This window comes from Chelonia mydas, chromosome 8 (assembly GCF_015237465.2).
Source record: "Chelonia mydas isolate rCheMyd1 chromosome 8, rCheMyd1.pri.v2, whole genome shotgun sequence".
NCBI lineage: Eukaryota > Metazoa > Chordata > Testudines > Cheloniidae > Chelonia > Chelonia mydas.
The window spans coordinates 78,251,648-78,279,343 of NC_057854.1; the positions used below are offsets into that span (position 1 = coordinate 78,251,648).

Sequence of the window (27,696 nt, forward strand, 5' to 3'; positions counted from 1 at the left end):
CAAAACATAAGCAATGCTTTATTGGGGTAGCCAGTAGCCAATTAAATTGGGAACTAGTACAAACAGATTGAATGAGACTCTCTTTTAACAGAGATCTATGGTAACAAGACAACCTCTTTCACATTTTTGGAAACAAATATTTAAACCATAAATCAAGTAAAACATCAAAATTATTCATTGCAACACCATTAAATACAATATTTTTTTTAAAAAAAACTGCAAAAATCTACTCTATACAATGTTCTTCAAAATTTGTAAGAAATTTTTATAAATTAAAATAATAAAATGAACTTTTGTTTTTGTTTTACAAAGCAACACACGCTGTTTAAAAACAAGTATACCTTACTTAGAACTGCGAATAAAACTGGGTGAAAACAAGCTGAAAATATGACCACCACCAAAATACACAACCAAGCTTCACCTCTTAGGAAGGCCTTCTGCTATAAAAGGTGCTATGTTAATTGTACATACAGCTTTAAACATTGCAATATACCACAAATAAACCTTAATAAGGTCAAAAATAGGACCCTTTGCAGAAAGGGGTGAGTTGGCAAATCCCAATCCAATCACACAAGTTACAAGGAGCAGTAACTTCAGTAGATATTTGACATAAATCAGAATCTACTTCTGCTTCCTCTCCCCAAATATATGTAAACTTTTAATAGTACTTTAAGTAATTCTTGAAGATTAACCTGTTGTTTGGCTTAGAAACGAAGAACTCCCTTTCTTCACTTTTTGTTCAGAATCTGATTTAATCATCTCAATGTATTCTGTTTAGGGAGCTGCAAGAGAAAATCATTATGTACCATGTGAAAATCCACAGCATCCCTCTCACTTCAGTCATAGTACAGTATATTGCCAAATCTATCCAATAGGATATATATCATTTTCCATTTGGTTTAAATTCTTAAGACATATATTCTCTCTTTACAAAGTTCCATCATATGAAACCAAATTGTTTATTTATTGTTATTCGAGGCACAACAGGACCCCAATTAGACCATTCGCTATAAAGAATTGTTCTTTAGATGTTGTGTCTGTAGAGGTTTTACGTGATATTCATAGATTTTCAGAGCTGGCCCCAGTTTTAACGCAAGTCCAGTCAATACATCATTTCTTGTCATCAGTAGCAATGATTTGCCGTCAATTTCCTAGAAAAAGAATTAATGCGTAATTAAGGGTAACGTACACATCTAAAAGATTACAAAACTATTCTCAACAGACAGGAGTATACTAAAGAGGATCATTCATGAAAAACAGAAATACTATGCTCTATTTTTTCATAAACTGTAAACATCTGTAAACAAATGATGACATCTGCCAATGGGCTGATTTTCAAAAGTGCTCACCCCCTGCAGCAGCTATTGACTTCAGCACCTCTAGAAATCACGCTATTTATTCAGGTGTCTAACTAGAAGCATCCGCATTTGAAATTTTTCCCAGTTATTTGTTTCAAATTCACAGATGCAGGAAAATGTTTTAATTATTAGGTACAGCAGGAAGGGTGGTCTTGTGGCTAACACAGTGACCTGCGGTGCAGAAGATCTGAGTTCAAGTCTCAGCTCTGCCATAGATTGTTTTGTGTGATCTTTGGCAAGTCTCTTGATCTTCCCTGCCTTTTAAAAGACGGTAATAATATTTCCTTTCTCCCTTGATTTGGCTGCCCTGTCTATTTAGAGTGTATGTCACTCTGGTGCTTTTGAAAATCCCACCCCAAAATCTGAGGCCACTTTTAAAAATGTGCCTCTAAGTGACTTCTCTAAGGTCAGAGGCAGGAATGGAATCCACATCCCTTGAGTCCCCGTCCTGTGCTTTCATCACAAGACCATCCCTCCCCTCACAGTACTGCAGTCAGGGCTTAATTTGTGCCAGGTCTTGCCAGGGCTGAGCCGTGGAACCTCTTGGCGTTGCAGTTCATAGGCCCAGCACCTCTGGGCTTGCTGCATCAGTTATGAATATAAATAAATTGCTTGAGCCCTAGCACCTCTTTCATTACAATTAAGCACTGACTGCAATGGTACATCCACAGAATGCAAACTACAGTTATAAGGCTCTATACATGCATCAAAGCAGCGTAATGAGCAATACTTTTCTCGCATCACATGGTGTAGCTGGAGTGCTTTCTGAGGTCAGCAAGTCCCAGAGAAGTTTATAGCTTTACACAGTTTGCCTACACTGTTTTATGTTCTTTTTTCCACAAAAACAACAGCATTTACTGATTTAGAATGTGTTAGGAAATAACTTAGACCCAGTTCGCTCCCCCTAATCATTGCTATTTGCCTATAATATACATAGCTAGTTATCAAAATGTACTAAGCTGCCAGCATTTAGGTGAAGCAAGAAAACAATCCAGAAATGCAATGTTGTTTTGCATTTACATCTTCCAGTGCTACATTTTTCCTTACTAATTGAAATGAACGAAGTTTGTCCTGAGAATGTTAACTTCAGAGCAAATTAACCATTGGGTTCACAATTCAAACAAAAAGGAAAAACATAAGATTCATGCTAGTGGAAGTATTGATTGACCTGAACTCTGATCATTCTTCACTTTGGATAACTATTATTAAATGCAAAGTGCACAGAGAATTCACAACAATTTTATAGACAAAATATATGCATTAATGATAGCCCGAGAATTAACCGACAAGTCTATGGCACCCACACATAACTTTGGAAGAACTGTTTATAAATATTTTCAATTAGGACGCAGCAAACCAAAAATAGATTTTGGTTGAAACTTCCCCCGCACCCTCACTACTCTGGTTAATCCCTCAAATGAAGTTCATCATAATTTAATATTTCTGACAAATGTGTGTTTTCAACAACTCATTATCCAAGTACAGTAGCTGCCTCTTACCAATTGTTGAGAATTTTAATGGTCAATAATGGTTTCTACTCTTTCTTCTCCATTCACCACAATCCTCTTTGTAGTGATTTTGATGCCGTTAACTATTTTGCTGGTCGTTATGACTGATTTGAAGTTGCCTTTCCCACTGTTGTTCAGTGATGTGATGGAGGATGAAGAGCAGCCCCCAACTCGCTGGGAACCAAATGAAGTAAATCCAGTCCCTGAAATAGGAGACACTCCAGCAATAGAGACAGAGTATCCTTCACCACTTCTGCTTCGTCTTCCATGGAGTCCTCGCCGAATGCCAGAAATTCCATCAAGTAGATCATCCCAGAGTTTCACTGTAAAGGAGTCCATTCCTTTCAACACATCTGTGTGTGGGCTACTGAATGGGAATTGAGAATGAAAGTGACTCCCACCCCTGCCTTTCTCTCTACCTCTAACCTTTTCTCCACCTTCACCTCTACCTCTTCTGTCTTTTCCACTTATACCTTCTTCACTAGACATGTCATAGACATCCCGTTTTTTGGCATCAGATAAAACCTCATATGCCTTAGAGACTTCTATGAATTTCCTCTCTGCTGCCTCTCTGTTCTCTGGGTTTTTATCAGGGTGCACCTTCAATGCCAGTTTTCGGTATGCCTTTTTAATGTCATCTGCAGAGGCATTTCTTTGAATACCTAGAATGTCATAATAATTCACCATCTTGTCAAGATGTTCTTAGCAGCAAAATTCAGTCTCTGTCTTCAGCAACCATTGGCAATCCAGTGAAATTCCTCTTGGCACTCTCTCTGTCCTTCAAGTTTAATATGGTTGAGTAATATCACAAATTTTTAAAAGGAAAACATGTTTATATTAAAATGATTTACAAAATGTCTCTCTGTGCTCCTCCATGTTTTTGTTAAGGTATCTTCATTAGAGAGAGACATGGAAAACTAGCTATTTTCCAACCAACAGTCTGCTTTCAAGATAGCTATGAAGAGGCCTTTGTTGGAGGGGGGATTGTGACATCAGGGATAAATCAGCTAACCACCATGCTGAGGACTTTAGTTCATTTGCATACTGCAATCTCATTGCTTAAGGTGCTGTGATAGTGGTTATGAAAGGCCAAATTTAGCATTATTGAAATATAATCCTCTGGCTACATGACAGCCATGAATATTATTATTGTTTTTGGTAGCTGGCACTGAAAGTTTTGCTTTATCTGTTAAATATACAAAGTCATAACACATGGCAAAGGGTTACATGCATCAAGTCACCCATACACACCAGTTGCATTGTCAGGACTTGTGTTTTCATCTGCTGAAGCAACGCAGGCATCCTAGCAAAGCTCTTCGAATTCCGCCTTGCGATGTGTTTCAGTCTATTTTAGTGTCTTGCTCTTTGAGCCAATTGTTCAGAATGTTTATGGCTCATATTTTCTGTCTTGGTATTTTGCATCTTCCTACTTCTCTAATTCCCCTCTATCTCCAACTCCCTCATAGTTACAGTAACCCTTTCCCTGCTAATTTGCTATTTTCACTGTTTTAATAGTAATTTCTTCCACTGAAATCGACTTACATCCACTGAAATCAGAGAGATATTAAGATTTAATAATATCAGCAGAAGTATAATCACCTTATAATCAACCACTTACACTAGCATTCACAATATACAGTTTTTTAAAAATGTCTTTTTCCTCATCTGAGAAAGACAAGGGGGGTGAGGTAATATCTTTTATTGGACCAACTTCTGTTGGTGGAAGGGACAGGCGTTTGAGCTTCACAGAGCTCTTCCTCAGATCTTTTTCCTCATCTGTAAGACATGTTCAGGTTTTAAAGCAGCTTGGAGCCATTTATCAGTGTATTTTATGGATGAGATGTATTATACATCTCATTACAAAAAAGTGTGGACTCAGTTACAATTATGCAAAAGGTGGGATTTGAGAACAAAGAAAGCGATCATATTTTCCAACAATTCCCTAATACATATGTTGTAGCTAACCAGTATACAAAAGAATGGCCCATGTGTTCCCTCTACTTAATGGAAGCAGTTCAGTGGAGAACCATCTTCCATGGCAAAGGTAAGGCAAGGGGTTATGTGGGACACTTCCCTCCACACACACAGTCACTTTCCCCCTTCAAATGTGTGTGGCTCGGGATGAAGGGAGAGAGACGCATTATATGCATGCCTAGGGTGACCAGATAGCAAGTGTGAAAAATCGGGACTGGCGGTGGTGGGTAATAGGTGCCTATATAATACAAAGCCCCAAATATTGGGACTGTCCCTATAAAATAGGGATATCTGGTCACCGTATGCATGCCTGCCCATTCCTGCCCTCAGGCGAGTACATAAGTAAGGGTGGAAAGTGCTGAAATAGCATTCACTCCTGGTGCAATCTCACAGAGGATAGCCAGGGGGCAGCAGCCAATGCCAGCAGAGTTAGTGATCCCTCTGTGTTGCCATAGCTGGGTTCCTGATGATAAAGATCTGAGGAGCCTTAGAGATCCAACAATTAACAGAAACACACACAGACAAATGGAACCTTATGAACTAGCAGCTTTCCTCCCAAAAGCACCACAGCGGTCCTACCTTCATCATAACAAAAATAGCACTTAGCACTTCTATGCTGCCTTCCATCAGGTGATCTCAGAAGCTCTGCAGATATTAGTGAGAGTTGGCCTCACAAGAGTGCAGGAAAGTTGGCAGTTATTACTGCTGCATTATTGACAAGGCAACTAAGGCAGAGAGAGAGTAAGATTCTTGACTGAACTCACCCAGGCACGTCTTTCAGAGGAAGAAAAGCCAGAGCCCCTGACTTCTCAGACTGTCTCTTTCTTAATTGTAAAACCAACCTTCCTGGGGTGGTGGAAAGGAGTCCCAGGTGATGTTCTTGATGGTGTTAGAGAAGTAATAGACTCAGTCAAATCTGTTGTCTGTCTGGTTACTCATCTTTAAATGTAAAATATGCTGAACAGTTAGCTGCAGCTGTAGAAAGAGGCTCCTCGAGCCCTTCCAGAGAATTACCCAAAACAAGGCTTTTTTCCCCCCCCAAGAATGAGACTAAATTTAGCCACCGGCTGCACTCATAAATCATAATCAGTTGGGATTTCATTTCTCAGGCTTTAAGGTCAGCTAGATTAACTCAGTAGCAAGAAGCTAATTTTATTCCTTTTTGAATGCCACTTTTTTTTTTTTTTTTTTTTTTGGAAAGCCTGCATTTCATTTTAGCACTGGGTGGCTCTATGCCAAATAAAGAAGGCTAGAACAGAATTCTGATAGGCTTCTTGTCTGCGAGAGGAAGAGTTTAGAGCTGCAACGTTTGAAATGCTTTATGGAGGTGATGGATGGATGGATGGGGTGGGAGACAGAAGTTTAGAGCCATCTCCATTAAATGACCAAAGTCTTTTAGTGCAAAGATTTCAGATACATCAGAATGTAACAGGTAAAGAGGCAGCCTACAGGTCCTGAAATCTGTTAAACCTTTGCTAAAACATGCATTTTATAAATATATCTTTTAAGCCAAATTAAAAAGGGGGTTGCTGAATTGTATGATTTTTTTAAAATATGGTTTATATATACGTTACATACGCATATGTTACACTTATAAAAAGATTCCAGATCTCTATCCTCCCCTTCAAAATTGTTCTTATCAGCTGCAAAAGCATTGATTTTGCAAAAATGTAAACCAAGCAAAGAAAAGAGGCAGAAATAGAATATCGAGAAGAGATTATTACTGTGCAGTTTTTACAGTTGTAATTTCTATCTGGCCGATATTTTGTAATTTATCAGATCCGGAACTAAATGAAATAAGAAGCTTTTAAGAAAAACATCTCCTCGAAGGATGCAGAGAATAAAAATAAAACTGTTTCCAAGTAGATACGTTCCCATATCTTCATTATGGAGAGAAGATTTTCACAGAAGACATTGTTATTTATTTGTTCTTTTGTTAAAAGACATTTTGGCCCAGATGTTCAAACTTGGGTGCTCTAGGATCGCATCTCCAGAAGTACTAAACATCCACAAATGTCACTGACCCTGAGTTATGACTGCTCAGCATTCTGGAAAATCAGGGCAATTATCTAGGTGCCTAAATATGAATTTCGGTGCCCAACTTTGAGCACCCAAGTTGGAACATTTGGGTCTCAGTGATCAGGAATGGTGCCAGACTAACAGACCTGGAGATGTATGTTCTCTTGCTACAAAAGAGGTAGGCACATCACAGGCAGTTCTAGTGCAAATTTCCCTTTGCTGCTCCACTGTTGCTCCTCAGCTGTGTGCAAGTAGCCCAGTTTCAATGGCCCATTCAGTCTAACTTCACAGCTGACAGACTGCCAGCAAGTGTGTCAGCCAATTCCAGTAATGATGATGATGGTTATGTGGATGCTTGTCCACACGATACAAGACAGACTAAACTCATTCCACATGGACCAATGACTTTCGGTCATTGTTGTGACTTTTGTTGGTACTGAACCATGAAACAGTAATCTGTAGGAGAAAGGATCCATATTGCATTACCGGCTTACTGAGTGATCAGTCCCTCGCTATCTTTTTTCATTGATTCTTCCTCACTGATCCTTCCCTGTCACATCAAGACAGCTACTGTGGAACCTTTCATCCAAGGGGAAAGTGTCACCTTTGGTTTCACTGCTTCTACTCAGATGGCAGAAATGCTGTAGGAGTAGGCTGTTCCAGCAATCACCTTGTTTCCCCTGAGATAAAAAGCATACCAGTGTCTTGTGCCTCCTCTCCAGCAGCCCAACAAGTGAAGATCCAACATCTTTCTCAAGGCAATTACAGGCCGGTAAGCCTGACTTCAGTACCAGGTAAACTGGTTGAAACTATAGTAAAGTACAGAATTGTCAGACACCTACATGAACATAATTTGTTGGGGAAGAGTCAACATGGTTTTTGAAAAGGGAAATCACGCCTCACCAATCTGCTAGAATTCTTTGAGGGGGTCAACAAGCATGTGGACAAGGGGGATCCAGTGGATATAGTGCACTTAGATTTTTGAAAGCCTTTGACAAGGTCCCTCACCAAAGGCTCTTAAGCAAAGTAAGCTATCATGGGATAAGAGGGAAGATCCTCTCATGGATCAGTAACTGGCTAAAAGGTAGGAAACAAAGGATAGGAATAAATGGTCACTTTTCAGAATGGAGAGAGGTAAATAGTGGTGTCCTCCATGGGTTGGTACTGGGTCCAGTACTACTCAACATGTTCATAAATAATCTGGACAAAGGGATAAAGAGTGAGGTGAAGATACAAAACTACTTAAGATAGTTCAGTCCAAAGCAGACTGTGAAGAGCTACAAAGGGATCTCACAAAACTGGATGATTGGGCAACAAAATGGCAGATGAAATTCAATGTTGATAAATGCAAAGTAATGCACATTGGAAAACAATCTCAACTATACTTATAAAATGCTGGGATCTAAATTAGCTGTTACCACTCAAGAAAGAGATCTTGGAATAATTGTGGATAGTTCTCTGAAAACATCCACTCAATGTGCAGAGGCAGTCAAAAAAGCAAACAGAATGCTGGGAATCATTAAGAAAGAGATAAATAACAACACAGAAAATCTCATATTGCCTCTATATAAATCCATTGTCTGCCCACATCTTGAATTCTGCGTGCAGATGTGGTCTCCCCGTCTCAAAAAAGATATATTGGAATTGAAAAAGTTTCAGAAAAGGGCAATGAAAATTATTAGTGGTATGGAACAGCTTCCATATGAGGAGAGATTAACAAGATTGGGACTTTTCAGTTTAGAAAAGAGATGACTAATGGGTGATATGATAGAGGTCTATAAAATCACAACTGATGTGCAGAAAGTAAATAAGGAAGTATTTACTTCTTCTAATAACATAAGAACTAGGGGTCACCAAATGAAATTAAATAGGCAGCAGGTTTAAAACAAATAAAAGGAAGTATTTCTTCACACAACGCACAGTCAACCTGCTGAACTCTTTGCCACAGGATGTTGTGAAGGCCAAGACTATAACAGAGTTCAAAAAAGAACTAGATAAATTCATGGAGGATAAGTCCATCACTGGCTATTAACCAGGATGGGCAGGGATGGTGTCGCTAACCGCTGTTTGCCAGAAACTGGGAATGGGTGACAGGGGATGGATCACGTGATGATTACCTGTTCTGTTCCCTCTGGGGCACCTGGCATTGGCCACTGTGGAAGACAGGATACTGGGCTAGATGGACCTTTGGTCTGACCCAATTTGGCCATTCTTACATTCATGTAGCAGAGCAATGTGCTGTTGCTATGCAAGAAAGCCACTGCTTTCCCCCTACTTTCAATTCCTCTGTTTTCTGATTACTTGTAACCTTTCCTCAAGAAAACCTTTCCTCAAACCGGTTTCAGAGTAACAGCCATGTTAGTCTGTATTTGCAAAAAGAAAAGGAGTACTTGTGGCACCTTAGAGACTAACCAATTTATTTGAGCATAAGTCTGCATCTGATGAAGTGAGCTGTAGCTCACAAAAGCTTATGCTCAAATAAATTGGTTAGTCTCTAAGGTGCCACAAGTACTCCTTTTCTTTTTCCTCAATCCAAGACAGCAAGACTCCCAGGCCACAAAGCAGCATGCAACTGAACTTGTGGACATAACTCTTTGATAGCACCTTCCCTCAGAGGAATTCAGCATTTTATAAACATTAACAAAATTATCCTCCCCACAACCTTAGGAGGTAGGGAAGTACTATTCCCATTTTACATATGGTGAAGCTTAGGCACAGAGCGTTTAAGCAACTTTCCTGAGATCACACAGAAAGGGCTGTGGCCAAGCCAGGAATAGATCTCAGATTCTTCTGCTCCCAGTCTAATGCTTTGATCACAAGAGCAGCCTTCCTCCAGCTACAGTGCATGTCCTGTAAAATGAGGATATTGTTTAAAGATAATAAAAAGTTGTCACCCAGAATGTTCCCTTTCTGGGAGACTTACCATGCACTAACCTTTGTACAACCAGCCCATATAATGAAAACGTGAGGCGTCAAAGGGCAGTGACAGTCGATCCAAACCGATTTACCTGTTCTTGAAAAGCATTGGCTTGTTCTTCAAATCCTGCTGTTCTGAAGTAATTTACGACATCAGTGACAGCCCAGTCAGCAGGGTCAGGAGGTCTCCCATTCTCTACTGAACTACAAAATGCAAATTTAGACAGGTAATCACTATGTGTGCGCTTATTGTATGCTGCTTCTGTGTATGCAGCCCATTTACTCTTTCCCCCAGAGGGAGGCATCCTCCAGGACCCTCTTAAAGAAATGACAGTCACTCACATTCTTCCCCACTTCAAAGACCCAGTGTCAAGGACACCAGAGAAAGGCTGGATACCTCTCCCTTGAGAATACATTATTGCTAGTCCTCAAATTGGCCAGAAGGGGTCAGTAGAGACTCCTCCTCATGTAGGGGCTGAACATGCTGCCTTCACAGCTCTCCCCAGCCTCCTACTGGCCTTGGAGCACAAGACCTACCAAGTTTGGGGTTGAACACCAGTCTCCCAAGACTTTGTTTGCTATTTGTTTTCTCCTACCAAACTCTGTTCAGGCGATTTCAGTATTTTGCCTTTGATTTTCCCCCGTCTCTTTCTACATAAACTCTCTTATGAATCAGGGATGCACCTGCACCATTAAGCACTCTACATGCTCCCATTATCCAAGTCTTTCAACATCACCTTTAAGGCTTAAATCTATGGATTTTCTAATCAGCTAAGAATCCTAGAAAACATCTGTTAAACACAGTCAGAATTGATTCCTTTCTGTGGCTGACCTCAGCCAATTGCTTTCAGCAGCATCAGAAACATCAAATCATTCAGAATGTTACCCACTAGTTATTAATTCAGAGTGATTCCAGACAGCATTGCTTAACCTTAACCTACCTTCTTATCTCAGATAACCTTTTTGGCTCTGCAAGTTGTTAGTAAAACCTGCACATAACTAGCTTGACTCTGGCTTTCATCCAGTAATTTAAGGAGATGAACAGCAAGCAGTCACTCACAGGAAACACCTGCTTTTATAAAATGCTTCTACAGCTACAGCTTTCAATGTACAAAAGAAGTTCAGCAACAGATATTCTCCATTTTAACTGTGCCATCCCTGTCAATAGCTCAGTTGTCGCATCAATAAGGAAATAACAAGAACTAATTTATGTATGTATTTCTGAAATCAGGCGAAACACTTCCACGGTCTCAAATGATCTAAAGGGGCTCCCAAGAGGGAAACAGAGCTACAGTCAAAGGTCTTTATAACACATATTTTGAATATGAATATAAATAATTAGAAGCCAAAATTCAGCCTTTAGATACGTGGCCCAAGATTTCATTGTAACCATTGGGATTTGCATGCATGTGTCCCAGGGCAGAAATCTGGCCCAGAGACTTACTGCTCTAGCTTTCTTTAGTTTGGACACGAAAGACAAGGACATTTACAGTATCTTTCATCTCTGGGCAGTCTTTAACCCTGGAGTCTAATCCCAGGTGCACAGCACATATATGTGTATCTGTGTATTTATAATTCACTCGTCACTATGGAATGCAAAGGCTCTCAAAGTTTATGTGAACATACAAGTACTCAACAAGACTGTACGATCTATTGGAGTGGATTTAGACATTTCAAAAATTAATTCTCTTGCTTCACTTTTCCTTCTCTCGTCTCTTCCTGCATCTGTCTATACTGAGCTATGCTTGGATTGCTAATAGGGAAAGCAATGCCAAGGTGGTGAATCTTGCATCTGACATCAACACTCATGAGGTTCAGGATCACTGTGATGGAAGGGAGCTCCTGCTGCCGAAAAGGTCTAGTCCCTGCCCTGATGAGTCCTACTCTTATAATAGCAAAGGCCAAGTCCATTTCGGGCCTTGACAGTCAGGATTCAAGTTGTAGATTGTGGCCAGTATTGGACAGAGTCAAAACAGCATGCTGAGCTGAGCTGGGTAATGTGCTCAGGAGATTGATTTTGGCCTGTTCTTTCAAAGGTTCCTCTTCCCACTGTCACCACTTCCATCTTGCCCGGGCTTAGTCAAGCAGCAACGCTAGACCACTGTGTGTTTCAGAGTGGCAGGAAGATCGATTTCACTGAAAGAGGCGGTGATCATCTCTGTCAGCACAGGGTCCACGGTCTCCTAACTGCTTTTCACCAGCCACAAAGAACAGGAGCATAATTGTGGATGGTGGCTCAAACCTCACTGAGCGCTTTGGGGGTCTCCCCGTTGTGTGACTGGCTGTTGCTTCTCCTCGGAATCCTGGGGTCTATATTTGTATGTGACAACAGAATTCTGGAACTTTGGAGTTGCATGGTAACATTGCTTGTACATTAGCATTTGAGCCCCTTTAAAACATTTTCTGTCATTCATCAAATATAATACAAAAGCATTCCACAGCAATGACCCCAAAACCACAGTAAGTTAAGGGCCAGGCTGAGAGCCCTTCACAAACAGACCCACTGATTTCAGTGGGGCTACTTGTGGACTAAGATACTATTCACTGCAAGCAAAGGATTTGCTAACCAGGATCAGTACTGCAGAATACTTGTAGTATTTCTGTTAAATGCAGAATTCATTTTAGTTTAAGATTTTTCTTGTTGCTCAAATTGTGATGCTTAAATCCTGAAATATACTATAAAAATCTATGTCCACTCAACATTCACAAAGCCACTGTATTTTGTAGGAGTGGAGTTTATAAGTATTACACAAATCTCTGCATTTTCCCCAAGATGCAGAATATTCCTCTCACATCACATTTACAATCTGCGTCATCATTCCACTTAAAATAAAAATTGAGCATTAAAAAAGTATGGTGAATTTTAAAAGTGCTTAATTTTCCATATTCTTTCTATATAGCAAACGAAAGATTTAATATGGAAAAATGCCTATTAAAATTTTGTTTACTAACAAATATGTTTTAATTTCAAGCTTATTGTACTTCAAGGCATGTTTTAAAACATTTTTATTTTTAGGTTTTAGTTCTCCATGCTATTGCTCTTACAGTACAGGAAATATTTACGCATAATGGTCCAGACTCATGCCAGGTATAAATACTTCAATGGAGCTACACTGGTGATTAACTTGTCCTAATAAATGCATGCTCCTGCCTCACAAGTAGCAGCCTCTTGCGGGACCTCATGTGAGAGGTGGTTTCAAAAATTACAGAACTTAAAGCTTGGAAGGAGTGTGGCGGAATCCAGTTGAGTCTGGCTGGATTTGTAACCTTTTCTCTTGGCTCCCAGACTGTGGATTGAACAGCTTCCTCATTGCCTTATTATTGTGCAAAGCTCAATTCTTTAGACAAGAAAAGGGAATGTCTGAGAATCATAACTTAAGCCATAAATACGTGTTTATGTCCGGCACACAGGGTGCCTTAAAACCTTAAAGGGGCTGGCGTTTTATGATCTGACAGGTTGAACTGCCAGGTACCGGATGCACTGATTACGAATAAAGTTGTGGACTGCTTGCTTTTCACCACTGTCTGTGTGCTGTGCCTTTATTGCCATCATGTGGTGGAAGCAGAAAGTTCTGGAAAGATACAGCAGTATCTTGAATAAACAGCTTTTACTAAAGCTATTTATAACCTCCTTAACATAGTGCCAAATGCTTATTTTGTACATCAGCACACACACGCTGTATGCATTCACTTAGAAACCACAGCTCCTGTTCAATTGAATTACATTACCCACCAGCTTTAAATAGCCACCTTCAGTTAGTAGCTGAGCCACTATCATTTGAGTCAAAAGGGAAAATACGTTAAATATAAGCTGTCCTTGTTTTGATTACTTTCCCCCTGCAACACCCATGGTACAGGTGAAGCTGCTAATTGAGGGTGGTTTCCGAATGGACATACAGGTATGATCCATGTATAGTTACTGCATAAGAGCATATTGCCGTAACCAATGCTTAAAGTAGATCTCAATAGGAGGGGAAGCTCACCAGTTTTGATAGCTGTCATCAAAGGTCTTGATGGTACGTGGTAATAAGGTGTTGCACCATCATCTTGTAGCGATGAGATGCAGCACGGGGGGAGAGATTAGGAACCATTTATCTACCTGGCTTTATATCATGCCCATCACTGTGCAGTCTATTTCCTTTGGAGGAAATGAGAAGGAATGTGTCTGAAAGCAGTTTATGTCCCCAAGCAGCAGGCTTGCAGCCAACCAAGCCGAAGTATGTGTCTGTGTATGTACATGCATGCACGCAGCTTATTGTTCCCACCCAGTGTCACTATTTAGATTTGACCAGGGTGAAGAACCTGCACCGATGTCAAAAGGAATAAAAATAGCAGGTCGTGGAGGTTTTTAAGACAGGAAAGTTGGAAATACACTCTTTCAGACAAGACATTGCACCAAATGCTGCATCATCTCCATCTGTCATCATCTCTGGATAGGAGGAGAAGCCAGCAGGGGAACAGAACTCTCTCTGGAAAAGGTGGATAGGTGCCTCCCAGCTGGGACACTTCTCCCATCAAGCTGCTGTGCCTCGTACTGGCAGGAAACCTGGAAGCCCCAGGCAGGTACCTGGCCCGCCTACTACCCCTCTTCTAATCCCCTGCCTAAACAGTTCTCACCTCCTCAACAAAGGAGGAGCTCCCCCCATGCTATCTCCTTTGTTAATCCCTGGTTGTAAGGATGGAAGGTGCTGTGTAACTACAACTTTAGATGCTTACTTTCAGCATTTGTACAAATACAGATTCATGAAAGCTCTATATGAACAGCAAACAAAGAAGAAAAGAAAAGTGCAATGAACTGCAAAGATTAAGGCCCAGAATTTTAAAGGTAGGTAGGCATTGCTGGGCTCAGTGCAACACCTAAATGATTTAGGAGCCTGAATTTCATATTCAAAAGGGATTTATGAACATCTACTGTCAATAGGATTTATGCTCCTGAGGAGGCAGATTCACTTAGGGTGACCAGATAGCAAGTAAGAAAAATAGGGATGGGGGGTAATTGGCACCTATATAAGAAAAATCCCCAAATATCAGGACTGTCCCTATAAAATCAGGACATCTGGTCACCCTAGATTCACTACAGATTGGAGAACAGCCTGGCCAGTGGCAGCATCTATCCTAGGAGCATGCACAACAGCACAGTGCTGGGAAAAGGCGCATACAGGTGACCAAGTGGTGCCTTGCAAATGTCTGTGATGGATAAGTTCTTAAGTAGGGCTATAGAAGTGGATTGTGCCCTAGTGGAATGAACAGTGACCATAGGTGGCGATGCATTCCCAAAGCTTTGTAACATGCTAAAATGCATCCTGAAACCCATTTAGATAGTGTTTGGGTAGAAATTGAACATCCCGTCACTCTCTCTGAGAAGGCGACAATCTGGGAGAAGCTCTGAAGAGGTTACTCCTATCAGGATAAAAGGCAAGAGCTCCTCTCATGTCCAAAATGTGAAGACTGGTTTGCTCCCATGAGGCACTTTTATGTGGAAGTCTAATGAAACCTTACGTAAGAAACAAGAATGGGGATATAAGGTTACCTTGTCCTGGCAGAATACTGTGTACAGTGGATCAGCCATAAGTACTCCCAGTTCCCCTACCCTTCTGGCCAAGCTGATGACTGAGACACTCTGTATCTCAGGAGAACACCCTGCACCCCCATGTTCACTGTTATAATATGATTGTGTGGTATCCAATGCAAAGTTTGTCATGTCGGGTGTCTTTGGAAGGCTCATGATGCACGGAGCATTGTTGTTATAGTAATGTTATAGGTTGTAATTTCATGTATATAGTTAGGAGGCTGAAAATGTGTCCTCATGGCTTAACACAAGCCCAGGCAAAACTCTCCAGGAACAGAGGGGCAGTTCATACCTCATCAGGGCATGTATGGGACAAACCCAGCCCAGCCTCACAGGAACAAAGGACACTGGCCTAGGCAGCATCAAAGGATTTGTTGGACTCTCGAGTGAGTCACCCCCCCTTCCCTTGTCAGTTTGGGATTACGATGAGGTAATGCTCATCTGACCCTGAAGGGGGGGAGGCAAAGCCAAGAGGGAAGAAAGATCATGATAAAAGAGAGGGACGTTTGCCATGCTCTTCCTCTCTCTTCCACCTCCAACTACAGGCATCACCACCATGCGACTGAAGCAATGTTCCTGGGAACATGTGGTACGGATTTCACCTTGAGCAAGTCTAGTTTGTTAAGTTTAGCACTAGAAAGCACTTTATCTTTATTTCTGTTGTAACCATTTCTGACTTTAATGCCTGGAACTTGTAGTCACTTTTTGTAGTTAAATAAACTTGCTTTATTCTTTAAACAAAACTAATCCAGTGTTGTGTTTAAACTGAATTGTGCAGGTAACTCTCCATTTAAAGTAACAAACTGTTGGATACTGATGCCCTTACAGGGGCAACAGACCTAAAATATCTGAACTGTCCAGGAGAGGGCTGGACAGTGCAGAACACACATTTTGGGTGAAAATTCAGGACTGAATTCAGTTGGCCTGTCAGATAAATTGCTCCGATGTCTATGTAATGGGCGATGCACCAGGCTCTGTGCACAGAGACTTGGTTCTTTCTCCTCCTTGGCAATTTATGTGGTAAATAGACAGTTCTGTAGACTGTCATTACTTTGACTTAGAGAATCTTTGATCTTGGGTAGGCAGCGTTAGCAAGCATATCAAACTGTTCTGAGTTTGAGGATGCTAATGGAGCAAGACTCCTGGGGTCAAGATTTGCCTTGAGCTGAAAGTGGGTACCCTCACGTAACACGGAGGCAAGTAGTGATGATCTTTGTGGGAGATCAGAGCAAGAATGGAACTCCCACATAGAGCTTGTGGGGGTCTCTCAACAAGTTGTGAGAGTTGAGGACTCTATTAGGAACAGACAGCTTGTGCTTGTTGGGAGAGTAGACAGATTTGAGCGAGGCTTGAAGACACCAAAAGTCCAGTCTTGCATGGAGTGTCACAAGCTGCCATCTGTCCCAAAAGTTTAAGTGCTTGCTGTGGTTTTGGGTCTCTGATGTAGTGTAGCAATGAGACTCACTTTGAGGGGAACCTGTCTGGGGGGCAGGTATGCTCTGGCAGCTGTAGTCTAGCGTGGCTCCAATACAGTCTATGTGTGGAGGGGTATCAAGGCAGACTTTTCTGAATAGAGATGAAGGGCCAGAGAGTGGAAGAAGGGTAGGCCCTTGTTAGTTGCTGACTATACCTAAAGGAAGGAGCAACCCTTGAAGAGTGAGTCATCCATATCGGGGAGGATGACGATTCTCATTTGTCGAAGATGCACTGTGATGACGAAGAGGATTTTTGTGAAGACTTTCTTGTTGGATGAAAGGCCAAAGGAAAGAACCCAGTGCTGGCAATGGTTGTTGCCCACAACAAACCATAAGACTCATCGGTGAGCTGGATTACTAGCCATATGGAAATATGCATCTTGGAAGTTGAGGGCGACAAACAATCCCTTTGGATCTAGTGAAGGTACAATTGTTGCTAGCTGAGGAATCTCTTGCAACTGAGAAGGTGAGGGGTTTGAGCTCTTTATCGTGAATGGTCCATCTAGACCAGTACTATTTATTTTGTTAGCAGTGTTGACCACTAGAGAGTTTGGGAGGGGATGGGAGAAAAAGATACTCTGAACGCTTGGCTGGTACTTAGTAGTTTTTGTTAGCCCTCTTGCAGGTAGGCAGGATGGTCACTAGAGCTTGTTATATTGTACAGGCTGGTAACAGTAGAGCATCATTGCTAGGCAAGACAATTTTTCCTTGAGGGGAGGGAAGCAAACCAGGGGGTGCTGAGGTTCCTATATCTCCTCCAAGGGGATCTGCAGGGCCTCTGATATTCTCTTCATTACCTCTTGGAAGATCTTGAAGTCATCTGCATAGGATGATGGAGGGGGCATAACAGCCCTATCTGTTGAGGAGAGGACTTCACTGATGGAGATACCTCCTCCTCCTCTGACCTTAACTCCTGTGCCCCTGGAGGGTCTGGCTGGGGAAGAGGGTCCCTGGGTACCAGTGGCTGTTGTTCCTGGTGAGTCCCATTGCATGACAGCAGTCTATACAGCTGATCACTATAAGGGGCCTGCCACGGCGTGCGCTACTCACCGCTTGAGGCGCCTCCTCCTGGTTGCTCTGGGGATTAGCTCTTTCCAGGTCCAAGGCCCCCTTCTGCTGCTCACTGCACACCCTGCTGCCGCTCTCGCTCCCAGGTGTTACTCAAGGTGCTCTGCCTTCATGGCTTGGCCCGCCGGTCTGGTCACTATAGTCCTCCTGTTCCAGGGTATCAAAGTTTTTCCTTACAGTCTCAAGCAGTCTTCTCTTTCACTACCCCAATGGTGCCACTACCCTAGCGGCTGGTAGGGGAACGCAGGCCTGCCCTCTATTCCAGGTTCCAGCTCAGGGACCCTCTAATCAGCCGCCAAGGCCTGCACCATCCTGAACCTTGCTGTCTTTTCCCTGAGCCTTTCTTACTCCTCCTGGCTCCCCCGTCTGGGTTTGCCACCCAAACCCCTTCCTCCCAGGGATTAACTGCAGACTAAATTCTATAGCTCCAAACATGCCTCCCTTCCCAATGGGAGTAACTGCAGACTACTTCCTGCAGCCCCTTTCTGCTACCAGCTCCCTGGCTTCATAGAAGCCCCGCCTGTTCCTGTATAGGTGAGCTTACCATAATTAAGGCTTTCCTTTCAGCCTAACTATTCCCCCAGCTTGCAGCCTAATAGGTTAATTGGCCCCCTGGCCTACATTAACCCCTTCAGGATGAGTATGGGGAACATGCCCCATCACAGAGCCCCAGGGTTCACAAGCTCACTATGGTGAGGTCCTGACAAGGTTGACAGGACAACCACCAACTGGTTCCTGGGATCTCCTGGGATATACCTAGGGGAGAGGGAAGCTGGAATGGGAAGATGGTGGAGTCTTGAATGGAAATGTCTGTGTCTGAGAAGGTATCATCCCTGCCTCCAGTGGAGGAGCTAAGGGAGTCAGTACCAAAGGCTGCATCGGTACTGGAAGCCTAGGTGATGCCCGCAGTCTCATTGTATCTGTGGCTGAGTCTTTGTATAGTAGTGTGGCAACACCGGGGGATATGTCGGCTCTGGGGGGTAGGTTGGTACCAGCAGGACATTCCTCTCAGTACCCCTCGGCAAGAGAGATTCAGGATCTTCTATGACTTGGAGATCCTTGTTAGAGAGGAATCTGATCGGTACCAGTGATCCTGGGCATTGTTCCTCAAAATGAAGCATGTTGAATGACACCAGAGATGATATAGATGGCCAGTCTGTACACTCTTTAGGACCTGAGGAAAACAGTACCAGAACAGGGGCCAAGAGGAATCTGTGTTTGGAGGACTCCAATCCAGGTACCCACGATGGTGCTGCACAAGGATGCTGGAAGTCTTTTCAGTGGTACCGGCATGTTGATACTGGAAGGGGTGGAAGACTTGGCAGTACCCATACTGGGGATGCAGGGTTTCCCTGCTCTCTGGCCTTTGGGGTGACTTTGCCTTTCTTTCAGGTTTCCTGTCAGGAGAATGGTAGTTTTCATTTTTAGAAGGCTTTGAAGCCTCTGAAGCTGCCCCTTGGTCTGTGTTTATCAGAGCCAGAACCAAAGAAGCTAGAGCACCCTTAGAGGCTGAGGCTGATGTACTGAGGGGGGTGTTCAAAGCCCTAAGAGCCCTCCATAAGAAGTAGTTTCAATCTGCCCCCCTTTAGCTTCCTGGATCTGCTCTTGAAGCTGAAGCAGACCTTACCCTTTGATGGGATGTAAGATGCGCCGAGGCAGCTGGAATGCCCATCGCTGAGGGGGAAATACCTGTGGTAGGTCTGGCAGGGTTTGTAGCCTGAGGTTTCGGGTATAACCTATGTAGGAAAAAAGGCCACAAACCAGCAGAGGTCAAGGGTGGTGGAGGCCCTGACCGCAAACAAAAGAAGTGTGGAATGACCCCACCCCCACCCCAGAAAGCACAATTCTGTGCTAGAAATTAAAATAAGAAAAGAACAAAGTAAATAAAGAAAAAACAAGCAAGCCGGATTAAGGCTAGCAAGCGAACACTGATATTCCGACTGAAGCCGCAAGGGGCTGAGAAGGAACTGGAGCAGTGACAGCTCAGTCCCTCCCTATATACCTCTGGACCAGAGCATCGGGATGGGTAGGGCACAGGTGCAGATCCATGGGCACTGCTGATGAAAAATTTCCAATCGAAAGTGCACGGGCACACAGGCACCTGGAGTGGAGTACCCATAGGGACAATTACTCAAAGAAGAACAAAGCATTTCCCCCCACAGACCATTATGAACTTGACATGATCAGGTACACAGTGCATATTTGCTTTATGTTTGTTTTCACATGCAGAGTGCAGAAAGGAATTCCGTAACAGTCTTGGTTGAAAAGAACCCAGCAGGATGCCCCCTTTAACCAATGTAAGGTCTGAGACCTCTGTTTCCCAGCTGGAATGCAATCAAGACAACGGCAAATGGGGAAAGCTTGCAAACCCATAAATACACCGGTTCCCTCCACCCCCAGCCATGAAAAGTAATGGAGGAATTAAAACTAAAACCAAAATTTCTTTGTCGTCTACATATAACATACCCCAGGAATTCACTTACTTTTTGACATCCAGAGTGCCATTCTCCTTGTTTTCCATGTCAACAGACAGCATGGAGAGGGTTGAGGTTTCTTTAAGTTCAGCAACTAATCAATAAGGAGGGGGAGGGAAGAGAGGTGTTTAATAATCAGTAAATACAAAAGAGAAATATAATGTAACAGAAACGAGTGTTCTCCCGCACAAGACCACCTTCCCTTTGGAGAGAAAAAGTGCAGTCAGGGCCCTGCTTTCCTCAGAAGCTGGACAAAGCTGATATCTTATAAACTAGGAAAAGCTGATGAGCAAACTCCAGAGGTGTTCTCTGCTCTGCAGACAAGGACTGAACATTCGATTTGACCCTTTTCCAAAATAAGTGCTTTTTAATACTTATTTATAGGGTTTTCTATGCCCCCCTCCCATTACTCTAGCATCTCACCTATGTGTATAGAATTTATTCTCACAACATCCCTGTTGCCCCACTTTACAGGTAGGGAACTTTGGTACAGACAAGCTGGGTGATTTACCCAAGGTTACCCAAGAGGTTTGTGGCAGAACCAGGAATTAAATCCATGTCTGCTGAGGCCTACTTCTGTGCCTTACCCACACGACTATCCTTCCTGAGCTAGTGAAGCGTCTTCAGTAGCTGTAGTGAGTGCAGAGGAGAGAAGTGGGGACTCATAGTTAGAGTGAAATTGAAGAAAATCCAATTTGTTCTCCCTTCTTCCCCACCCTGTGTGGGGATATTTTCGCAGTACATATTTTTGCACCATTATCATGTTCATGGGAGAAGTGCAGGGGTGACCCAAGACTTTTCCCCCCAGCAACTCACTCCTGTTTCACAGAGCACTGGGTAACTAACTAAATATTCAAGATGTTCTTGCTGTGGCATTAATGGATGCCTATGACATGTCACAGAGCCCTTTGAAGAAGAAAAGAATGGGAAATCATTAAATCCATGTAAAGTTTACAGAAATCTAGGATATAAATTAACGTTTAAAAACACCTTTTGAAAAACCATTACTATATTTAATATATAATTAACAGGATGCAGAACACCAAATACAACTATTACAAACTCATCAAAAAGGTGTTTCTTTCTGTACTGTAGATCAGATCATTTAATACAATTCCCCCCAATCACATCTCACCCATCTAAGGAGATTACTGCAAAATGACAAGTGCAACAATTATACTATTCGCAAAATGTTCTCCCGGATACAGTGAAACAAGATTAAAAGAAACAAGCTTAAAAGAAGAAATAAAGCTGCAGGTGTGTGGTATTTTCATTTACAGCACACACAGACAAAAACTTGCAGTTTTTAATTACTGAGATGATCTGTTGAGAGTTGCTTTCTTTTTTTGCAATATACAAGGAAAGATTTTGGAAACTGAGTTACACACATTCACCATTTTATAAGCATCTCAGAAATCATTCACTAGGCAACATTACACCACATTGTCATTTTTCTAGGAAAAAAGTAAAAAAGAAAAACCTACCTACAAGCAACTAAAACAAATCATTTTTACAAGCTTATCAAGAACAGCAAAAGAACCCCCAAGGATTTCTTTCATAAAGTAGGCTGGCAAAGGAATTCAATAAGGAGGTACAATTTGACACAGTGAAATAAGATCAGGCTGGCTCAGAGCCAGCATGACGTTAGGAACCACATACAAGCTGCACCAACTGCCTTCTGTTTCATGGCTGACTTTTTAAAGACACAGTGTTCTGCCAGCTCACTTTAGCTAAATACCTTCAGCATAATTATTTAATGCTATAAATCACACGTCTCCTGCCGCAGAATCCACTTAACAACTGCCTTGTAAAAGAGCCACAACTCTTTTGAAATTAATGAGTCTTTCCCCCTGCCCTCTTTTATCAAACAACTGCTTCCTCAGAACTGCTTACACTGTTAAATATTCATAAGCAGTTTCCAACTAATTTAACCTGAGTGAAAATAAAGAGAGAGCACATTTCAGATGTTGCAGGAACAAATATGCTGCTGAGGGTCTAACAATATTTGCCCTTGGAAAGAATCTCAGAGGGTCCAGTTTAAGCAATTTCTTTTTCAGGAAAGAGTTCCTGCAAAGAGAGCAGAAAATCTTCCCAAATTATTATACGGGGGAGTAATACACTTAACATTCGGTGTAAGATTCATGATTTGCTTCTTGGGACCTCGACACTGTAAACCTTTCCCACCCACCCCTACTACCAAACGCAATGTATTTAGTAACAGTAAATTCTGTTAGGAGCAACTTTGCTCAAACTGTAAAGTAGCTGATCCAAGGAAACTTTTACGGAAAGTGGAAACAATTAGGGCTGGGAAGGTTAGTCACTGAATTCATAAATGAGTTCACTTAATAACACAAGGGACAGAATACTCCAGCCTTAAGCACACACCCAGAAATCGTAAGTGCCACCTAATTTCCTTTGAAATCTGTGCACTTCTGGTTCAGCATGAAAAACAAAGAAGTTTGAATGGAAGGGCACAGACTGTCAGAAGGGTACCACAATTGTGCTGCTGAAGGGATCAGACAAAGGCAAGAAATGAAAGAAGAAACTCAGGGGGATAAATTCATTCAGTTGATTCGTACCTTATTTCACAAGTTGGTTCACTGATGTCAATGGGACTACTTGTAGAGTAAAATACTTCTCACTGTGACTACAAGTGGCTGAGTCTGGCCCAATGAGAAGCAAAACCAGGCAATTTTCCATAGCCATCAGCATGTTCTATCTATGCTACAATCATCTTATTTTAATTTCTCCCCCTAAACTTTTCAAGCAGGACATACAGTGACAGAGATTGTTTAGGTGGCTCTGCTAACCACTGCTTACACCACTGCAAATCTAAACTAACTTTCCTGGTTTTAGGAGTCTTTCAGTTGTGAAGAAACGTTTGCTTTTATGTAGATTAAATGACTGGCAGTGCATGAGGGGAAAAAACCCCAACTACGTACTGTTTGGCCACATTAACATATTGCGGAATTCCCTCGCACTCCTTCTCAGCCATGACCCAAAGGGGTTTAAACACAAATTGAGCATGAGTTCACCTTTGACAGTCTGGGCTAGCACAGATCCAGGCATCTCTTTGATACAGATTTTCTCCTATGCCAAACCTCTTAAAATTATATCCATTCAATTCAAAACCTGCCAGGGTCAGGAATGACAGAAGGAAATCATTACTATTTGATGGCTGCTTAGAAACTTACAAAGTAAGACAGAGACCTCTCGCTGATTTCCAACGGACAGCCCATGACTTCATGAAACAACTACCGCAGCTAACACCGACAGGTGTCCCTGCTGGCAGTCTCAAAAAAAGAGGCCGAGACTGACTATGAAGAACCTCTGCTCAATTCACGCTCCAAAGATGGTCCCTCCAGAGCAGTCCTGATGCACTCTGGCTGTGTAGTAAGGGGGAAATTTTGCACTACTGTTATCTGTGCCATAAATTGTATGTGAATGGCGTACTTTGGTCTCCAGGCTATTAATCTGACATCTTCATGAACACTCCAGTCACTGAAAACATGGTATTAGTGGTTTTGGCCAAAGTATTGTATGCAAGAGTTAAAGTTCATTTCCCTGGCAATTTCACTTTGCCTGCATTATGCAATGACAGGTAAATAAACAAAGCACACACAAACCATTCAAACAGTACAATTTTGTGTTAAGACACTGCAAGTAGTGGTGGTACATGCTTTTTTGGTGATTTAGAATTTATTTAGAATAAATATATATATACAGATAAATCAAATGGAACAATAGACACTTATGGGGCAGTGTTACACAGCAAAAGAACCCACCACCATTTCACATCTCACTTAATGTACTGGAAAATGTGGCATAAATACGTGTTTGTTAGTTTAGCTGCACAAAGCAATTCTCTTTGTTTCTCAAGAAGTGAGAAAGTTCTAAATGAGGACATCTTGAATTTGCTGTTTTGGGTGGTTTCTAACGTTGGTAACAAAACTGACATTTGAGGATACAAACATCAGGCAGCTATTCCCTCACAACCTCCCATTCCTTCCATCATGCTGTTCAATTAATCCTTAGAGTATTTAAAATAAAGTTCACACTGCACATGTGTTCTGCCTAAAAGTCCTTTAAAAGCAGAGATATGAATCCAATACATTAATGGCCTATGGAAGAGTTTGATGCTGAGCCCTAATCCCCAGGTTCTGTTGTTTTTAATCAGTTATGAGGTAACAATTCAATTAACAAGGAGATACCGTTGGAGAAATATTGCAGGAGAGGGTGCGGGCAGGCAGGGGACGGATATGGAGCCTTGCTGGACTGTTTGGCTTCTGTTACTGGTGAAAGGTATTTTCCAGGCCACACTGGGAATGAAGTGAAACTAGGCAGTTCTCCGTTCCATGTCATGGGGTCAGTCCGAGGTGGCCCTAAGTTTATGTTATCTGCACAAGATCAAACATTCAGAAATCTGTGCAGACATACATTTATTAATATCCAAATGTCGGCTTTCTACTGACAAGCTTTCCACGTTCCTGGAAGCGTGTGCAGTACAAGAAAACCAAATACCTCACACACATGCATGGCAGCAAAGTGCAGCAATCCTTTAGTGGAAGAGAGATGCTGGAATTTAGATCTGGAGAGCAAGATAGAGCCAGATGTCTTTTCTTTTGCAATGACATGGGGGAGAAAATATCAGCAAATTTGTTCAAAGGGAAAATCAAGTGAAACAAAAAATCAAATCACTTTCACTTTGGAACTTCAGTTTTCTGCTGGACTAACTAGGCAAACTTCTCTTGAAAGAATGAAACAATTAGTGTTAAGCCATGTGGAATGTAAACTCTTAAGAGTGTGATAATCCCCTCTTTTATTCTTCTTTTTAAAAATGATGCATGATCCTTTTTGACCTCATCTTCAATCCAGCAGCAAGTCCTGGCTCTCCACACAGGACTGTTGTAAGTTGCTCTAAATATACTTCAGGGCAAAGCATGCATTTTTAAGGAAGCTGCTGAGGGGAGGAATACAGCAGTAACTGAATCAGAAGAAGGAAACTGAATATTAAAAAAATCCCATTCCCTCTGAAGTGCCCAGCAGACCTCACTTACCTTTCTTCATAGCCAGCAAAAGGCTGCCTTCCTCCAACACAGCTGCACCCACATGCAGAGTTCCAAATAGAAGATGCTCTGGCCAATCACAGACAATCTGTCAGGTAGTGTGGCATTCTGGGAGCTGTAGTCCATAACTCCAGAGCAAGAGTAGCCTTCTAGATTTTACTGTCACTATGAGATCTCAATAAAAATATGCAGACCTACATCTGAGACTCACTAGTTGGGAAGGAGACTTCCTCCATGTTGCATTAATTTTTAGAGCATTGATTAAAGGGGCAGGGAACCTGATTTACTCTTTGCTTGTAAACAATCTAGTAAATTAGAACTGTATAAGTTACTTTTACTATGACTATTTAAAATACACTTATGATCATGGAATAAATGATGATAAAACAGACTGGGACTCCAGGAATGGAGGATTTTGCTCTGTGTTCGTCAACTGGATATTTAAAATCTTCTTATTGGTTTTCCTTATACGTCCTTGCAGTTAGACAGGAGAGACACCCCACAAATTAGGAGTTTAACAAAAGAAGAGCAAAAATGCTCAGAGATTTTATCCAAACTTAAAAAGAAGGCAAAAATCCCAAATTCCCCTTCTTAATAAGAATCTTCCACAACCCTATAGAAGATGAAAAATATCTGACGGTGAAGAAATCATCTGGCAGTTTTGTTGTTGTTAAAATTAATTCTTGCCAGGACGTAGATGGCCATTTGAAAGTGGCACAGATTTAGGCCAATCCATTGCCAGTCTACCTGCATAATATCCATAATTATCTCTTAGATCATTAATAGCAAAAAAAAAAAAAAGTGAGAATTCACACAACCTGCTTTCTCATCCCCCTCCAAACTCTCTGTTCTCTGGCTCTAAATATTCATTAACTTGCCAAGAAGGGGCTGCATTTCCCCCTCAACTTCCCATTTTCCTGTAGTTTGATTATCATTCCTTAATTGCATTAGGATAGAATCTGTTACTTACCTTGGCACACAGCTTTGAGATTTTAACATGGTTTGCCTTGCCTTACCATGCCTTCACAAATGTTAATGTCCCAAGCCACACATGCCATTACATGTGCCAGGATCAAAAACTGCTGTTCCCGAATTGGACAAAGAGGTCACTGTAGAGGAGCATGAGCCACTCTCTCTTCCCTGAGGTCCCCTCCTGGCTGAGTGTTGTGCTGCGGCTAAGCAGGTGTGTGTAGTGAGCTGGCTAAAAGCCAATGGCAGCAGAGATGTCAGTGGTTTTGAAAGGCACTTCTCAAGTAGAAAACGTATGAAGAATACAGTAGTGTAACTTGCACGAATCTGGCATTCAGCTGGCCTTTATAATGAGTGCAAACGTATACACCAAGGCCCTGATCCAGAAAAGTTCATTACATGCTTAGGATGCTCCCATGCTTAAAGTTAAGTATGTGCTTATAATGTGTTGCTGGGTCAGGGCTTAAGGTCATCTACTCTGATTTACACTCTATGCAGCTACTTCAATGGAGTGACACAGGGTGTAAATCAGGGCAGAAGGGAAGAGGTTTTGAAGGAACAGCAATGAACAGGTGCATTCTGGGGTGCAATCTAGACCAGTAAGGGGTTGTATCACCACCTGCCCTGCAACCTGGGTGTCTTACAACGCCTTGCTGCTGTTGCTCCCAACTAGGGTGACCACCTTTTCAAAAGGTGAAAGTGGCACACATGCAGGAGCCCCGTCCCCTCTGTGGCCTGCCCCTGCTCCTCCTCTTCCCTCTGAGGCCCTGCACTCTGGCCAGGCTGGAAGCCAGAGCCAGGCTGTGGTCAGAGCTGCCCAGGGAGCCCGGGCCACTGTGGGGAGCCCCCAGATCCTCTACCTCCCCTGGGTCGGGGGCTGGGGTGACCAAGAGCAAGCTCCCAACCTGTATCCCCATTCCCCAGGGTGCGCCCCCCAGGGACGGTGGAGGGTCCGGTACACCCCACAGAGGCCCAGGCTCCCTGAGCAGCTCTTACTACTACCCTGCTTCTGGCTTGGCCAGGAAGCAGGGCCTTGTGGGGGGAGAGGCCTCGTGGTGAGGGGAGGCTAAGGCTAACCTCAGTTAACCCCTCCTCCCTCCTGAAGAGGCTGGTGCCACCCCTGAGCTTTGGGCGGTTTATTACAAGATTATTATGATGGTGTGTCTGGTGTGAATACAAGTGTGCATTCACTCCCAGAAGAATAAAAAGGAAAGGGGCTCCGGCTATATCTTACATCTATTTTGTTGGTGTTGGAAGGATTACGCACAAGGGAGTGTCTTGTCCCCCGTTCCTTCTCAAC

At 42.4% G+C, this 27,696-nt stretch overlaps 1 protein-coding gene across 2 annotated transcripts; it reads right to left on the reverse strand.

The window, feature by feature from the left end:
• On the reverse strand, nucleotides 1-25,473 carry SAMD13 (sterile alpha motif domain containing 13). 2 transcript variants are annotated; one of them, XM_007068729.4, is made up of 4 exons: nucleotides 25,419-25,473; nucleotides 20,371-20,455; nucleotides 9,868-9,979; nucleotides 1-1,151 (listed from the first exon to the last, which is right to left on the reverse strand). In XM_007068729.4, the coding sequence occupies exons 1-4, from the start codon at nucleotides 25,426-25,428 to the stop codon at nucleotides 1,008-1,010; spliced, it is 351 nt and encodes a 116-aa protein (XP_007068791.2). In that variant the 5' UTR covers nucleotides 25,429-25,473; the 3' UTR covers nucleotides 1-1,007. The 2 variants fall into 2 exon arrangements, with proteins under 2 accessions (XP_007068791.2, XP_027686700.2); XM_027830899.3 differs by lacking the exon at nucleotides 25,419-25,473 and adding an exon at nucleotides 21,846-22,035 and having other exon boundaries at nucleotides 33-1,151.
• Nucleotides 25,474-27,696: the final 2,223 nt, after the last annotated feature.

Excerpts from the sequence above, each read along its gene's own strand:
- SAMD13 (XM_007068729.4), bottom strand. Across the intron at positions 9,980-20,370 it reads GGCACTCTGGATGTCAAAAA|TTCAGTAGAGAATGGGAGAC; the intron begins GTAAGTGAATTC and ends TGCATTTTGTAG. Across the intron at positions 1,152-9,867 it reads CCAATGCTTTTCAAGAACAG|GAAATTGACGGCAAATCATT; the intron begins GTAAATCGGTTT and ends TTCTTTTTCTAG.